This window comes from Macaca mulatta, chromosome 5 (genome assembly GCF_049350105.2).
Source record: "Macaca mulatta isolate MMU2019108-1 chromosome 5, T2T-MMU8v2.0, whole genome shotgun sequence".
Taxonomy (NCBI): domain Eukaryota; kingdom Metazoa; phylum Chordata; class Mammalia; order Primates; family Cercopithecidae; genus Macaca; species Macaca mulatta.
Window position 1 is genome coordinate 7,829,768 of NC_133410.1, and position 18,418 is coordinate 7,848,185.

The 18,418-nt window shown below is 40.0% G+C and overlaps 2 protein-coding genes across 3 annotated transcripts in view; one reads left to right on the forward strand and one right to left on the reverse strand.

Annotated features, from left to right (window-relative positions):
• Window positions 1-18,418, reverse strand: part of STK32B (serine/threonine kinase 32B) — a 401,787-nt gene that overhangs the window by 295,318 nt on the left and 88,051 nt on the right. For both annotated transcript variants that reach the window (XM_028848342.2, XM_001094166.5), the window contains exon 2: window positions 17,442-17,497. In XM_028848342.2, the coding sequence (XP_028704175.1) occupies window positions 17,442-17,497 (56 nt within the window). The remainder of the gene's footprint in view (window positions 1-17,441; window positions 17,498-18,418) is intronic.
• CYTL1 (cytokine like 1) overlaps window positions 1-18,418 on the forward strand; it is a 333,526-nt gene that overhangs the window by 190,519 nt on the left and 124,589 nt on the right. The gene's annotated exons all lie outside the window — the stretch shown is intronic.

An 18,418-nucleotide genomic window follows, 5' to 3' on the forward strand; every position in this document is an offset into this window, starting at 1 on the left:
GCTGGCTCAGCCATCAAACAGGTCAAGAGGAGCCGATGGAGCGTGGAGAGTAGGGGCTGGAGGAGGGCGAGTGGAAATAAGAGGAGTGTCTGTGAGAAGTGAATTTGCATGCAGAGGAGTGGGAGAAACTCACCTCTGGACTAACCCTGAGTAAATCAATATAAACCATTTGTGAAAATCGTATCTGTTGACTGGTTAATTGTTAAGTTCTTCATTCATTTATAGTTATTTATTTCTATAATATTCATTCATTTACATTATATATGTTATCTGTATCATAGATACATATATGTGAATATATGCTATATGTATACGTGTGTACACATAGACCACTTTAATGGTGTATGTATATATGTATAGTTATATACATACATGTGAGTGTATATATGTGTGCATATACATGTATGTGTATGTATGAATATGTGTACTGTATGTTTTGTGGTGGATCTATATGTATATGTACATATATACTGTTTAGTGGTTGTATATATCATGTAGAGAGGTATATATGTATATGTATATGCACATGTGTATATATTGCTTAGACACTGTATATATATGTGAACTGTTTGGTGGATATATTAGTCTGTTCTCACACTGCTATAAAGATACTACCTGAGACTGGGTAGTTTATAAAGAAAAGAGGTTTAATTGACGCACAGTTCCGTTTGGCCAGGGAGTTCTCAGGAAACTTACAATCATGGCAAAAGGCAAAGGGCAGGCAGGCACCTTCTTCACAAGGCAGGAGGAGAAAGAGCAAGGTAGTGCCACACTTTAAAACCATCAGCTCTCGTGAGAACTCACTATCATGAGAACAGCATGGGGGAAACCGCCCCCATGACCCAATCACCTCCCACCAGGCCCCTCGCTTGACATGTGGGGATTACAATTCGAGACGAGATTTGGGTGGGGACACAGAGCCAAACCATATCAGCGGATATGTCAATATGTATATGCATATACATGTGTGTCTCTATGAACTGTTTGACAGGTGTGTATATGTACATATATGTGCGTGTGTGTGCATATATACTGCTTACCAGGAACTAGGGATAAAACAGGGAACAAGAGGAAACACTGCTGCCTCCAAAGAGCTTATGTTCTGGTGCATGAGACCCATAACCAAGAGGACATAAACACATAATAGAATCACAGGTAGTTATAGGTACTATAAAGAAAAGGGGAAGAGAAGGGCAAGGAAACATGGAAGGCTGAGGTGGAGACGAAGAGGGTGGGCATTCTGGGAAGGCGCCGCAGAGTGGACATCTGAGCAGAGCCCTGTATGCTATAAGTGAGCCTTGCAAACACCTGGGGAAAAGGTGACTGAGGTAGAGAGAAGAGCAAGTGTGAAGGTTCTGAGTTAGAAATAACTCCAGTATGGTCAAGAGACTTGAAGGGCTGGAGCAGAATGAGCAGGAAGACAGAGGGGATAGAAAGCAGAGTCAGAAAAACAGGCACAAGCCAGATTGCATGACCTCGTGGGCTGGCATGGAGGGACTGGCGCATATCCCGAGTGGGAGGGAGGCAGCAACCAGGCAAGCTAATTCACGATTTGCACACATCCCTGGCTGCTATCTAGACCAAGACTTGCTGTCCCCTTCCCTCTCTCACCCGAGCACTCACTAAACCAGCACTTGCTGAGCCTTTACCGCACATTGGACACCAAGCTAAGTGTGGATGGGCACGACCAGGTCCCAGCCCCTTGGGAATCTCAGTCACACAGGGATGGCAGATCAGCAGCCTGGCGCTGCTGTGAGGCAGAGATGGTGAGGACAACACTAGGAGCACCAGACACAGGAAGGGCCTCAGTCCCAGGTCTTCTCCCTGGAATGTTCCTCCATGTGGATACCCAGATCCTTCTAGAACCCCCAAGCCAAGTAAAATCCTAGCCATGCTGGCTTCAAGAAGACATGGAAGGCAGCCAGGCACAGTGGCTCATGCCTGTAATCCCAGCACTTTGGGAGGCCGAGGCTGGTGGATCACCTGAGGTCAGGAGTTCGAGATCAGCCTGACCAACATGGTGAAACCCCATCTCTACTAAAAATACAAAATTAACTGGGCCTGGTGGCACATGCCTGTAATCTCAGCTACTTGGGAGGCTGAGGCAGCAGAATCGCTTGAACCGGGGAGGTAGAGGTGGCAATGAACCAAGATTGTGCCATTGCACTCTAGCCTGGGCAACAAGAGCGAAACTCAGTCACAAAAAAATAATAAAAGAAGATGGAAGGCATTTGAAAAAGGCCACCCAGCCATAGATTAGTAGGACTCTCAAATTCCATTATTATTTGTGTTTATTCTTTCATCAATAACATGCTGTCTCAATCATTGTAGGTTCACAGTAAATCTTGATATTGGGTAATATACCTCTATAACTTTGATCTTGTTTTACAAAATTGTTTTAGCTCTTCTAGGTCCCTTACTTTCAACAGAAATTTTAGAATCTATTACTGACAACTATAAAAAATCTTCTGTGACTTTGATTACAGAATCAAAATCAAATCTGTAAGTATATAAGTTTGTAGAGAATTGCTATCTTAATAAATATTCCAAAGCATAAACATAGTTTTATATATTGACTTTGTATTCTTCAAGCTTGCTATACTCATATTTTCATTCTAGTACACATTTTGTAGTTTCTTTGATATTTTCCATGTAGAAAAAACATGAGTCTAAGAATAGAGACAGTTCTGTTTATTCATAGTAAATCTGTATGATTTTATTTATTTTCTTATTGTAATAGCTAGGACATTTGTTGATGGGTATAGGTGTGGCAAGAGTCATATCTTTGCCTTGTTTCTACTTTGGAAAAGCATTTGATCTTTCAGCATCATATAAAATGTTTTTGTATGTTTTTGGTAAACGCTTTTTATAAGGTTGAGAGTGTTCCTTCTAGGCCCTACTTTCCTTACAGTTTGTTTGTTTTTGTTTTTTGTTTTTTTCATCAATGAAGGCTGAATTTTACCAAATTAAAAAAACAAAAACAAACAAACAAAAAAAAGAAAAAGGCCATCCACACACCAGGTACCATGCTGAGGGCTGAACATTGCTTGCCCCCTTATTCTCACATAAGAACCTGAAGTCCATTATAATCATTACTTTTCCTCAGAAGACAAAAGGGAGGGTTGCAGGAGCCACATGGTCCAAGTTTCCATGACTGGAAGAAGCATGCTCTGACCCAGAGCCAGACCTCCCCCATCTGGAAGCCTGTACCCTTTCCTCTACGCCCTGTTGCATCCAAAACCAAATGTCTGTCATTGGACACTGATGGATGTTTTCCTCCTGACCCCACTGGTTTCCAGCAGATGTGCCTGTGATAGAAGCCAGTTTCAATGTCACTTCTGCATCTGAGAGGGACATGTGAAAATAAAATGGGTTGTGCGTGGCGGAGGGGTCCTCTCCAGGCCTCGGATTCATCATCTGTAAAACGGAGATAATAACATCCAGCATACTGGGCTATTAGTGGGACGAGGGAGACAATGGGTCTCCAGTTGCCAGGACCATCATTATTAGTTCCTGATTAGTCAGGACTCTTTAGGTGGCAAACACTGGAAGCCCAACATGATCTCACTTGAGCAGAAAAGGTTGTTAGTTCCTGTAGCTGGTAAGGACAGTGGGTAACTCACGGGAACAGGAAAATGAGAAGGTGGCAGCGCTGCTGTGTCCACCCAGGTCCCTCTCATCACATCCACACACCTCAGGCTTACTGTGACACCTGCAATGGCCCACAAAGAGCAAGCCAAAGGTCAGGAGAGGCAATGCTGCACGGGCAGCCCTCCACCGTCACTGAATGAAAATTGCGCATCCATGCATTAGCTTCTCATCTGCGGCCACCAGCCACACACTCTGCACTGTCTCCTGACACCCTCCATGAAAGTAAGCTCCAGAAGCCCACGGGGGTGAGTGGCTTGATAAAAAACGCTTTATTGACTGCCTTCCTTCCTCTGTCTCGCTACTCTCTCACAAATGTTTCCTGGGATCATCTTTGAACAAACAGCTTGCACTAAATTCTTTCTCTCAAAATCAACTTCTGGGGGAATCCAGGTGAGGACAGTCATCAGCAGAGCCAGGACCAGGGTGAGGCCAGTGATGTGCCCAGGGTGCAAAATTTAAGGAAGCAAGTGCCAAGCCTGCGTTTGCAAAATTTAAGAAAGCAAGGTACATGTTTAACTTACTTGCCTCACCTTAATCTCAACCCTCACCAACAACGCCATCTCTTCACCCACCTCGTATATCTGTTTCTGTTTGCTTTAAGCTTCATTCTTTTCTTCTACAGGTAAACCTTCATCTTCACCAACTGCTAAGGACAACGACCAAAAAAATGCAGACCTGTTTTCTTACAGCGCATGATAACTGAGAGCAAGTTTTTCACCTCTGATTCCACAGAAGGTTTCTGAATGGTTGGGCTTGGATCACACGGCCACACCTTGGACCAGGCACTATGTCTGGCTGAATATGGTCCATGTGGCTGGCACAGGCACATCACACAGTCAACATGAATGGGGGACCACAGTGACATGGAGAGCAGGTGTTCTCCAAAGGGAAGGAATGTTATTATAATAAGAAAAAGGGATCCAGAAGCATGCTGGAGAGTCAAAAACAGCCACTCCAGTGTACTACGGTTCTCCATTCCCTTTCCATTTTACAGATGAGAACACTAAGCTGCAGAGAAGTTAATTTGCTTTCCTAGGTACCCACCACTAACACATATCAGCATTGGCCTGACTCCAAAATCTAAACCATTTCCACTGGTTATACACAAATTAATCTGGTGTGCCTCAACTGTCCCAGAATTTAGTCATAAAATGGTTATTTAAAATGTGAGTAAATTATTGCTAAAAATCAATGGATTGCCAGCAGTTGTTTACTTTGGTGCTATATTGGGAGGCACAACTTCTCCCAGCATGACAGTAAAATGAGATTTCTGTGAATTCACATGTGTTCTTTCCTGATAACCAAGGCTACTGTCATAGTTTAACAATGAAATGTCTTTGGAAAACTCTTAATGAATGCCAGATATCAAAACTGCCAAAGGCAGACGGCAAAGCCAAAATATTTATTCAATATGAGGAGGATGGCTTTCTTCATCTTATGCCAGCCCCCTCCACCTTAACTTGAATGATAGTCATGTAGACTTCACCTGCATTTATTATGAAAGGCAGGGATTATTTAGCATTTTGACCAGAGTAAAGCTATGCTTTATTCCCTTAAAGTAGGCTAACCTCATGCTGAATACTGGACATTTGTGGACATTCTATATAAATGTGCGTGTCATCAAGAAATTGCTAACACCCAAAAGCAACTTAGAAATAGACCTTCTAGAAAGCTTACATTTCTCAAAAGATCCATTCCATTTTCAAGGGATGATGACAGGCTACAGTCAATTTGAAAATCTTGAGGCCACACACTAACAGATTTGGTCGTATGTCATAAAGGAGTACAAAAGGTTCAGGAACAAAACTCTCAATGACATGGGGGGAAAGTGGTATGCCTCTTTGTGATGTTAACTGGGTCATGGGTTGAAAAGGAATGCTTCAATTGTCCTAAAGCCATGAATTCTACACATTAAGATGAGACACTACTCTAAAATATTTTTGTTTTTCTTGCTGTTGTTTAAGTTCAGTCACTGTTCATGAGATTACGGTCAAACCTCCTAACTTCACTGGGCCACAACTTTTTCTGAGAAATCCAAGAGGATCCAAGAGGAGAAATCCAAGAGGAGCCTCAAATGTGGTAAATAACCTCTGACCAAATCTACTGCTGACTCCTAAAGATTACAGACATAGAACAAGCTGAAAGCAGTTCAGTTAAGTAAAAAAAAAAAATGGTCTGAGATTTATATGCCTGCCCAAGAGGCAGAATATGCAATATAAGTCCAACCAAGTTAACTGCTTGTTAAAAATATGTTTTCAAAAAATACGATGGAATTCAAAGTTTCTACCAAATAACACTCACAATGTCCAGGATGTAAGACAAAACTACTTGACATATAGAACCAGGAAAATGTGACCCATTCTCTACAGAACAGATAATCAATGGAGGCAAATCTTAAGATGACCCAGATGTTGTAATTAGCAAAAGGACAATAAAGCAGTTGCTATGACTATGCTACATGATATAAAGGGCAATATGACTGAAATAAAGGAAAAGATAGGAAATCTAAACAAAGCAAGAAAAACTATTTTTTAAGTCAAGAGTTTCCACCTATGCATATCATAGGTAAACTTCTAAAAGTCAAATTTTAAGGGACTTTTTGAAAGGAGGGAGACAAAAGTGACACATTACATACTGGACAATAACAATTCAAACTTTGATGATTTCTCATTAGAAATTATGAAAGTTAGATGACAATGAGACAAAATCTTTAAAGTAATGGAAGGAAAAACACCTGTCAACCTAAAAATCTGTATCCAGTAGAAACATTCTTCAAGAAAGAAGTTAATGAGTGCAGCACACCAACATGGCACATGTATACCTATGTAACAAACCTGCACATCGTGCACGTGTACCCTAGAACTTAAAGTATAATAATAATTAAAAAAAAAGAAAGAAGGTGAAATAAATACATTTCAGATAAAATAAAGAGAATAAATTAAGAGGAGACATGTCCCACATAAAATACTAAAGGAAATTCCTCAGGCTGAATGGAAATGATACCAGAAAGAAACTTAGATTTTCCTTAAAAATATGGATAAATATCAAAAACTATTTTCCTCCTAATTTTTAAAAGCAAAATCTTATACCTAATAACAATATATTCTAGCTATTTCTATTTAATTATACATATATATTTTTAAAGCAAAAACTATAACATTGTGTTAGAGACTTAGAATTTAAGAAGCTGCAATACATTTGACACCTATACTATAAGGCAGACAGGGTGGTAGATGGCCTCTACAGTTGTAAGGTTTTCACATTTTATGTAAAGTGTAAAATATTAACCCTCAACAGACTGTGAAATAAATCAAGAATGTACAGTATAATCCTTTAGAGAAACATTTTAAAAACATAATACTGGAATGTACACTTACAGTCAATAGATAAATTAAAAGATAGTTTTAAATATTCAACTAATCCACAATACAGGAAAGAAGAAACAGAGACAAGAAAAAAAGAAGAGGTAAGAAGAAAGCAAATAAAATAACAATAGGCCTAAGTCTAACCGTATCAATTATTACATGAACTGTGCATGAACTAAACAATACAATTAAAAAGCAGAGATTGTCAGAATGGATTTTTTTTAAAGCAAGACCTAACTATACACTATCCTCAAGAAATTAATGTTAAATATAAAAACAAAGAATGAAAATAAATGCAGAGAAAAATATATGTCATGGAAACAGTAAGCATAAGTAGGTTAGAATGGCTATATAAATTCATTGTAAATCCTATCAAACATTTTAAAAAGTAACACCAACTTTACACAAGCACTTTAAGAAAATAAAGAAGAAAAATGTCTGAACTCAATAAGCATAAGTAGTGATCATAGTGGTAATCATAAGTAGGTTAGAATGGGTACTCTGATCTCAAAATAAGTTTCAAAATAAAGAGTACTAGAAGAAAAAGAGAAGGATATTTTATAATAATAGGGACAATTCATCATAAGGAAATAATCATAAATACGCATGCCTCTAACAACATATCTCAAAGTATAAGAAGCAAACATTGACAGAATTAAAAGAAGAAGAAATAATTCCACAACCTTAGTTGGATATTTCACACAACCGTCCAGAAACTAATAAAACTAGATTTTAAAAATCAGCAATGACAGGGAAGCTCTGAATAATATTAACCACTTTGACTGGACTAATATCTACTGAATCTTACAGCCAACAACTTTTAAATACACATTATTTTCAAGTGGGCATAGTGTGTTTACAAAGGTAGATCATAAGCTGGGCATAAAATGAGTCTCAATTAATATAAATGAATTGAAATTGTAGAGTATGTTCTTGGACCACAGTGAAAAATATTAGAACCAGTAACAATAAAAAGCTTCGAGGAAGACCAAATATTTGGAAGTTAAACAACACATAACTAAATAATTCATGGGTCAAAGAAGCAATCACAAGGGGAATTAGAAAATATTAACTAAATAATAATCAAAATACAACATATCAAATTTGGGGGTGTAACTAAAGCAATCCTTAGAGGAAAATTTATAGCTTAAAATGCTTATATTAGAATAAAATGTCTAAAATCAATGACCTAAGGTTCTATCTTGAAGAGTTAAGATTATAAACTGAACAAGAAAATAAGAGAAAGAAGGCAAACTGCTAGTATCAGAAATGAAAGGAGTTACAACCATAGACACTACAACAATTAAAAAGATCCTGTGAGAACATCATGAATTACTTTGTGCCAACAAATTTGCCAACATAGAGAAAACTAATTTCTTGAAAAATATAACTTACCAAAAGTTGGATATGAAAAAACACAACATCTGAGTGCCTTATATCTACTAAAGAAGGTAATTTTGTAGTCAAAAGCCTTACTAGAAAGAAAACTCTATACCCAGATAATTTCATTTGTAAATCCTACCAAACATTTAAAGAAGTAACACCAACTTTACACAAGTGCTTTCAGAAAATAGAGAAGGAAAATGACTGAACTCATCTTAGAGACTACTATAACCCTGAAGACAAATTTGACGAAGATATTACCAAAAAAGCAGACTAATATTCCTTATGAATATAGATGTAAAATTCTCTAATAAGATATTAGCAAATCAAATTCAACAATACATAGAAAGAATAAGGTATCATATTCAAGTAGGATTTATCTCAGTAATATATAGTTGGTTTAAAATTTGGAAATTAATCAATGTAATTTAGCATAGTAACAAAATATGGAGAAAAAATATGATCATTTCAATCTATGTAGAAAAAGTATTTGATAGAATTCAACAACAAAACATGATAAATGGTTCCAGAAAACTACAACTAAAAAGAGTTGCTCAATTTGATAAATTGTATCTCTGAAAAACTTAGAAATAAACATGTTTTTAGTGGTGAAAGACTGAGCACTTTTTGCCCTAAAATTAAGAACAAAACAATGATGCTTGCTCCCATCACTTCTCCTCAATATTGTACTGAAGGTTTTAGCTACTGCAATAAAGATTTAAAAAGCATAAATAAAGGAGAAAATAGGTAAACCTTTTATTAGCAAATGGAATGATTGTTGACATAGAAAATCTCCAAAACACTATAAAACAACTATCACAACTAATTATTTAATTAGCAAGGTCTCAGGGCATGAGATTAGGATACAAAAATTTTATTGTATTTTTCTATCTAGTAGTAAACAATTAAAAACAATTTCATTACAATAATGTCTTCCCCTGTCCCCCCACAAAAAAATTCATGAACTATTTGAGAAAAACACTAGTGCAAAAAAGGGCAAAACCTCTACCCTAAAAATTACAAAACATCACTAAAATAGAATTTTAAATACCTAATAAAAATAGAGATAAATAGAAATAAAGAGATATGCCGTGTCCATGGATTAGAAGACTCCCTACTCTTAAGATATAATTATTTCCAAATTGATGTGCAGGTTTAATGTACCAATTTAATTCCACAGATTTTTTGTAGAATTGATAAGCAACTCCAAAATTTGTATGAAAATCAATGATCTAGAATATCCAAAACAATCCTGAAAAAGAATAAATGTGGAGGACTTATACTACTTGATTTTAAGACACACCAGAAACCTGCAGTAATTAAGACAGACTAGTACTTGCATAAGGATCAACAAGTAGGTCAAATGAACAAAATTGAGAGTACAGAAGAAGACATACAAATCATCTAATTTTTTCATATGAACCCCAAAGCTATCTGTGATGGTTAATACTAAATGTCAACTTGATCGGATTGAAGGATGCAAAGTATTGGTTCTGGATGTATCTGGGTACGTCTGTGAGGGTGTTGCCATAAGAGACCGACATTTGAGTCAGTGGACTGGGAGAGGAAGACCCCCCTCAGGAAGACCCACCTACAGCATGGGTGGGCACCATCCAATCAGCTGCCAGTCCAGCTAGAAAAAGCAGGCAGAAGAAGGTGCAAGAAACTGACTTGCTGAGTCTTCCAGCCTTCATCTTCCTCCTGTGCTGGATATGCTTTCTGTCCTACAACATCAGACTTCAAATTCTTCGGCTCTTGGATTCTTGGACTTACATCAGTGGTTTGCCAGGGGCTCCCAGGCTTTCAGTCACAGACTGAAGGCTGCATTGTCGGTTTCCCTAGTTTTGAGGTTTTGGGACTTGAACTGAGCCACTATTGTCTTCCTTGCTCCTTAACTTTCAGATGGGCTATCGTGGGGCTTCACCTTGTGATCATGGGAGGCAATTCTCCTTAATAAACTCCCCTTCATATATACATATATCCTATTAGTTCTGTCCCTCTAGAGAACCCTAGTACACAATCCAATAAACAAAAAAAATCCTTTTCAAGAAAGTGACGTCCACACTAGGGGGAAAAAAAAAGGAAAAAAAAAAAAAAAAAAAAAAAAAAAAAAACTTGACCCTACCTCACACCACACAAAAAACCAAATCAAAATGAATTATAGAAACACATTTATAAGCTAAAACTATAAAACTTTTAGAAAGTAAACACAGAAAAATATCTTTGTGAATTGAATATGTTTTGGTGAGCCAGGTTTTCTTATACAAATTGCATAAAACAATGACCCTAAAAGCAAAAACACTCTACAAATTAGATTTTACCAAAATGGAAAACTTTCATGTATCAAAACTCACCACTAATAAAATTAACAGGTAAACCAGTCTTGTTGAAAATAGTCTCATATCTGACAGAATGTATCCAGATATGTATCCCACAATTAAATAACAAGACAAACAACCCATTTTTTTAAAAATAGCAAAAAGTTTTGAACAGGCAGTTTACCAAATTTCTGTAATTGGCCATTAAGATATATAACTGGTCATTAAGCATATGGAAAAATGCTTATTGTCATAAGTCATCAGGGAAATGTAAGTTAAAATCACATTGAGATACTACGAAACACTCATCAGAATAGCTAAAGTTAAAAATATTGATAGTATGATATGTTGGCAAGGATATGAAACAATGGAACTCTTAGTAGGAGAATAAAATGGTACAGACACGTTGGAAAATCTTCTGGCATTTTTGTATAAAATTAAATACACATCTATCCTATGTCCCAGAAATTCCAATCCTAGACATTTACCCCAAAGAAATAAAATCATATGTCCACAAAAAGATTTCTATACAAATTTTCATAGCAACATTTTGCAAAATAGTCAAAACTGGAAGCAGACCTGGAATCTATTATGATGAAAATGGATTAACCAACTGTGATATATTACTGGGATTGAATACTATTTCTCATTAAGGGCAAAATACTGATACAAAGCAACACAAATGAATCTCAAAAACATTATGCTGAAAAAAATTATATAAAATGTAAAACATTATGAAGCTTTAAACAAAAGACTATATATTGTATGATCTCATTTTATACAAAATTTTAAAACAGTCAACTCTAATCTTAATGGATGGAATAGTTGAGTTTGGGATAGGTTTTGACTGTAAAGGGTCAAGAGGGAACTTTTGGATGGTGACATTCTATATTTTGGTATGGGTTTAGGTTACTCAGATGCATGCATTTCTCAAAAGTCAACAAATGTAAGTTTAAGATGTGTGCATTCTGTTGTATGTACATTTTACATCAAAAGTGGATTGATGTGTGGGTAGAAGGACAGGTATTTCATAAAATAAGTTTGGGAGAATGTTAATTGGGAATGTAGGTGGAAGACACTGGTGCTTACTGTAAAATTCTTTCACCTTCACTGTGTGTTTGCACATTTTCATACTAAAATGATGGGAAAAAATCATATGGGTATCCAGTCAACCCTGCCCTTGACAGCAAGGGCATCACAGCTTTTGAAGTTTGAATTAGGCATCCTCCATTCCAACCCTGTACACCCATAAACCATAAGCGTTCCTCCCCTACCATGCTTTTCAGAGTGGACTACAGTTAACTGTTTATTTCTCTGCCTCCTGCATGTATCTGAGAGATCCTCAAAGGCAGGCATCATATCTGGTTCATTTTTGTAACCTCAGTACCTAGAATAGGGCCCAGAGCAAACTGGTCCTCCGTATGTTGGATGGATGGATGGATGGATGAATGAGTGAATGAGTGAATTAACAAATGAACCTAAGCTGCCTGATTTTATATCAACTCCACACAAATTTCCAATAACCAGAAAAGACACAGACTTAGAGAAAATACAAAGACAATGTCAGTGCTAAGCCCAGAGCTGTACAGTTTCCAAGAAGAATGAGTATCATGCAAGATCATGAGTCTTGTTAGGCCTTATCCCACCGTTTATCAGCAGTGACATATGTCACATGGTGAGATATTCTGGGAACTTAAGTATACACAACAGCTCTGCCTGTCCCAGTACCATATTTGTGTCCAGACAAGTGCCCCTCCAAGCAAGAACTCTTCACGCCACAAACTGCCAAAAAGCACATTCAGTTAGTCTCCCTTCCTCACTCCCTGCTGCGTAGGGGAAAAAGAGCCTTAAGCAACAAGAGAATCAATATTTATTGAATATCAGGTTGGACTCTGTGCTAGGCATTCTACTATACCATCTCATTAACCTCTCACAACAGCCCTATATAGAAGACATCAATATGCCTATTTTACATGTGAAGACGCAGAGGCTCAAAGTGCGTGCATGAATGGCATTTGAATCCTTGTTTGTCTAGTTTTCAAACTGCTTGCTCCCTGTGCTATGCCACACTGCCTTGCACTCTCATAAACACTTGCTGAGCTGACTTCCCAGTGGTGGTAACTATCCCAGGGGAAATTTGTGTCTGCCCAAGATATTATGTAAGAATGAGCTACTCCTTTTAAACACTGACTAACCGATCACTCCTCTGGAAACCACTCTGAAGGTAGAGGCCTAATTCCAGCTGGGTCAGGGGAGTAGGTGGAGGTACAGATGGCAAACTTGCTTCAAGAGGGAAAATGTCATTGACATCACAACATCCTGGCTGGTGGAGGCTGGAGTGGACATTCAAAATACAAGTTACTCACTGGAGACACATTTTTAGACGGGTGCTAATGGAGGAAGAAGCCAGCATGAATGACGGAAGGTCAGACAAAGTAAGGGGAAGCTTTGCTAAGATCCACCTTCTGGAGAAAAAGAAGGCAGTGGGAGCACCTGGGTCCCCCTTTGGGAGGGCAGCAGGGACCACTGGGCAGCCTCAGGGTCCTGGAGTTCTAGGGATTCTAGGAGCTTGGTCCTGACTTTGCCTGGCACTTCCTTCCACTTAGGAAGTGCAGGTAAGAAAGGAAATAGGAGACCTAGAGTCCGGGTCCTCATGCTGGCCAGTTTGGAGGCAGGGAATTCTTTTTTTTTTTTTTTTTTTTTTTTTGAGACAGAGTCTCGCTCTGTTGCCCAGCGTGGAGTGCAGTGGTGTGATCTCGGCTCACTGCAAGCTCTGCTTCCTGGGTTCACACCATTCTCCTGCCTCAACCTCCCGAGTAGCTGGGAATACAGGCGCCCCCCCCCAACCACACCCGGCTAATTTTTTTTTTTTTTTTTTTTTTTGTATTTTTAGTAGAGACAGGGTTTCACCATGTTAGCCAGGATGGTCTCAATCTCCTGACCTTGTGATCCGCCCACCTCGGCCTCCCAAAGTGCTGGGATTACAGGCGTGAGCCACTGCGCCTGGCCGGAGGCAGGGAATTCTCAGGGATAGTGTGAGTGCCAAGCAGACAGGACAGTAGGCTGGGAGCAAATGCCTATGGGAACATAGTGGAGGCAGGAGGAAGGGCTGAGAGGTATGTCTGTGAACTGGTCCTGAGATTGGTTTATCAGTCTGCAGGACTACGTGGCTCCTCTCACCATACAAGGGAAACTTCAACTCTTCACCATACAATTCAGGGCTGGAGAACTGAACATCCTCCCTTCCTGACCCATGAGGAAGTGTGAGAAGGAGGAAGTGAGGGGCTGGTGTGATGCATGGGCTCCAGAATAAAAGCAGGCATGGGAAGCTCACCAGGATCCAAAGGGGCACCTGTCAGATATACAACACGATTTCTGAATAATCACTTGCAGAGAGTCAAAAGCACCAAGGAGACAAGAGGTTTAAACTCATACAGTTTGCTGTACATGTGAACTCTTTTCTCTTTGGCTCTTTCTAGAATCCTCCTTTTCCCTACCTGGGCTGGAGCCTGCACATGCTCTTGTTGTCCCACTAGCATGCCATGTGTCAGTCAGGGTTCTCCAGAATACAGAATCAACAGAATATGGATGGATAGACAGACAGACAAAGACAGATTTATTTTAAAGAACTGGTTCACACAGTTGTAGGGGCTTGCAAATCTGACTTCTGACTTTTACGGGGCATGCTGGCAGGCTGGAAATTCAGAAAAAAGCTGATACTGCAACTCCCTTCCGAAGGCCACCAGGAGGCAGAATTCCTCCTTCATCAAGGGAAGTCAGCCTTTCTCTCCTAAGGTCTTCAACTGGTTGGATGAGGCCCATCCACATTGTGGAGAGTCAACTTCTTTACTTAAAGTCTACTGATTTAAACATTAATCTCATCTAAAAAAACACCTTCGCAGTGACATCTACATCGAGGTTTGAGCAAACATCTGGGCACCATGGCCTAGCCAAGTTGATACATAAAATTAACCATCATATACTGTAACAAAATTTACTGTTTTTTATGTCTGATTTTTAAACAAGATTTCTGCCCTCAGCAAGTTCCAAGTCTTGCCAGGAAAACAGAGTCTAATGCAGCACATGGCCCCTTCGGTGGCCCAGTGAATGTCTGTTAAATTATCCAGTGACCCAATTCACCTGACAACATGAATGACCAACACTGTTAAATGTGCACGTAGAGGAACTCAGGAATGAGATTCTGAAAAGGCAGGAAGCTCTGTGGTGCGTCTATGTGCCTACGGTGAAGTCCGGATTGTGTGGAAAAGACAAATTAAAGTTGCAGAACGCGGCACAACTCAATACCATTCTGGTTAGTGAATTAACCCCAAATGTGTCATGTTTGGAGAGGCTTCTGTAAGAAGGTCCACATAAGCAAAAGAGAAGCAGAAATCATCAGAAAATATTCCCCACGGAAGAAGAGATTTTTCCCAGGAATAGAGTTGACCATTGAACATATTGGTCCACACAACTGTCTACCCCATCAAACGACGAGTTTCTGGTCAGTCGGGACCACGTATTACTCAACTTTGCTCCCCAAGCAGCGGGCACAAGGATAGTTAGTATATCAGACATTCCCAAGGGCACTTTTCTGTGTCCACCCAAACTATCCTCCTGCCCTTCTCTACTGGAAGAGCTCGTCTCCCAGCTACAGGCTGAAAATGGAAGATGCTGCCCTCAGTAGCAAGCGGTGGTCATGTGACCAATTAGAGCCAACGAAACAAGGGTTGGCTGGGAGGTTTCCAGGAGGGAAGTCCTTCTCTAACAAAGTCGCACAAGTGAGGAGCAGTTGTGTGAAGATGTGATACACAGAACTCGGCAACCTCTAAACCATCAGATACGAAACCTGAGGAGAAAGTCTCATCCCACTGAGGAAGGTGGAGGGCATGGATGAAAAGTGTCCAGACCTGTGATGACATCAGACAGCCTCTGAGCTACTGCAGAGACCCCCTACCTATTGACCACTTGATTTGGGGACACTTTCAAAATATATCCAAAATCTGACTCTTTCTCACCACCCCCAGCACCGCCACATGCCCCAGGCCACCACCTCCTCTCCCCACAGGGCTCCCTGCTGCTGCTGTGGCCACTCCCAGGCTGTTCTCCACAAGGCAGCCAAAGTGAACTTCTATGAACTTCTACAAACAGATCATGCAACTCCTCCCCCAGAACCCCCCAACCGTCTCTTCTCACTCCATGAAATGACCAAAGCCTTTACCACATGGATGAAGTCCTCTAAGACCTGGGCCTTGCCGACTTCACTGACCTTACCTTGTACCACTCCCATTGCCTGGAAACCCCTCAAAGACACAGAGCACACTCCCTTCCGCAGAATGTGCACTTGAGGTTCCCTCTGCCTGGAACTTGCCTGTCTTCCTCCTTCACTTCCTTCAGGGCTCTGCTCACATGTCATCTTATTATCAAGGATGTCCCTGACACCCCATGTGAGAGCACTGTCCTGCAGAACTGTCTATGATACGGAAATGCTCTATAACCTGAGCTTCCAATACAGTAGCCACTGGCTACACGTGGCTACTGGGCATTTAAAATGCAGTTAGTGTGCTGCGGACTGAATTGTTATCATTTTACGTAATGTTAATTAATTTAAATTTAAATAGCCACATGTGGTTAGTGGCCACCCTAATGATAGCTCCGCTCTACAAAACAGCAACTTCTCCCTGCTGCTCTCCTATAACTCCGTAGTCCCCTTACCTTACTGTATTTTAATGTACTTATTATCTAATGTACCGTAAAGGTATATGATTATCTGTTTCTCATCTTTCTCACTTTTTTAAATGTAAGCCCTAGGAGAAAAGACACTTGGGTCTGTTTTGGTTACTACTGATCAAGAGAGTCTAAAAGAGTGCCTGGTACAGGGTTTGCATTCAATTAGTATGCATGGATTGGATTAATAGAAGCAGGGAAGGACGGAGGGAAGTTGTCTGGGTCTATCTAACTTCTTAAGTCACATGCCTCAGTTTAGCTCTATGAGTTTTAAATAGTCTAATCAAGAGTGTGGGTTGCTGAAACAGGAGGTCCCTGGTCAGCCTTCAGTTCAAATCCCAGTTCTGATACTTCCTGCCTATGCGATCAAGGGTAACCTGCTCCATCTTTCTGAGTTATAGAGACTACGTTTTACATCTAAGCTTTTCCATCTGTAAAATGGAAATAACAACAGCTATGAAAAAAACATAACAGAATATCTGGCATTCAATAGGTACTCAAAGAAATTATTGCCCAAAAAAATTTCTGAATATGTGGGAACAGACTGGGGCTTGACTGGGGCAGCATTTTTGTTTTCTAAAAACTCCTGCCATCTTCTCTTAGTCTTCTATACTGTTTCAAAAACAATAGTCAAAGATCACAAATATGAACTTTCCAAAACAACAAATGTCTATGTTGCTGGAAAGAGCTGCCTTTGTGATGTTTATGGGCTTTTTTCAACTTTCCTCATTTAGATTCTCAAGGAACAAATGGCATTGGCAATCTTGAAATAATTACCACTGTAATTCACCTAAACCAGGGCTGTTGTGGTAATTTAATTTTCAGAAAAAAATTACACCAGATCCAAAGGAAACTATTCAGACTTCCTTTCACATTTCAAATTTGTCAAGTCGAAATCTTACTGCCAAACAGAACATTCCCAGTGCCCAGCAACCAACACACAGACGCACAAATATATACACATACTTAAGCCCAGTGGTCTAGACATTTATATTCTTACCTTTCCAAAACTCCCTTTACCAATGGCCCGCAGAATCTGAAAATGGTCAAAGTTGACTGCAAAAGAAAAAAAAAAGGAAACAAGTCAGATTTGCTAAACCTGGTATTGCTCCTTGAATATCCTTACCTATGTACCTACCCACCTATTCCAAAGGCTCCTGGGTCAGGTGCGCTATACTTGCCAGAGCAGCTGTCCACCCTTGAAGGGATCCACAAGGGAATTTGCAGCACATTCCATTTTTTCCCCAGCACACATATTGTCCATCTGAAGCCTTCCTTCACACCACACTTCTTGATGGGGCTCTGCAGTCTTGCTGCTTCACTCTCCACCCCACTTCTGCCTGGCTTCTACATGCTTCCCTACACCAAGACAGGTCAACAATGCATGGCCTTGCCAGTAAATCCCATGGACATCCTCCCCTCCTTTGACTTGTCCACTCTCTCAATTATCCCTTTCATGCTTCACTTTCTTATGCACACTCAGCCCTGTCCTCCCAGGCATTAAATACTAGAGTCTGTCAAGCCTTTGTCCTACAACCGTTCTCTTGTCATGGGCTCCAAAGGCTGCAATGACCATCTAATTGGCAGTGGCTCTCCAAGGTGTCTCTAGCCTTGACTGTATGTGTCAGTGCCTGCCACAGGTCCTCATGGAGGTTCCAAAGCCACCGTGAACTCAACAGATCCAAAGCAGAATGCAGGATGAGTGGTCTCAACATTCACGGGCACTATATGTGCAAAACCTGGGCCTCATCCTTGACTCCTTTCTCCCCTTACCCCATGTCCGATCTTTCATCAGGTAGCTCCATGTTGTCTCTGCACAGTATCTCATACCTGTCCACCGTACGGCCACTTTTCTGGTCTAATCCACCATCTTCTGTCTCCTGGACCCCTATGGTGGCCTCCCAATATCCTCACCTGACTCTTCCACTCAGGGAAATGTGTGAGGAGCTGAGTGATCTTGCTTGTCCTCTGCTTCCT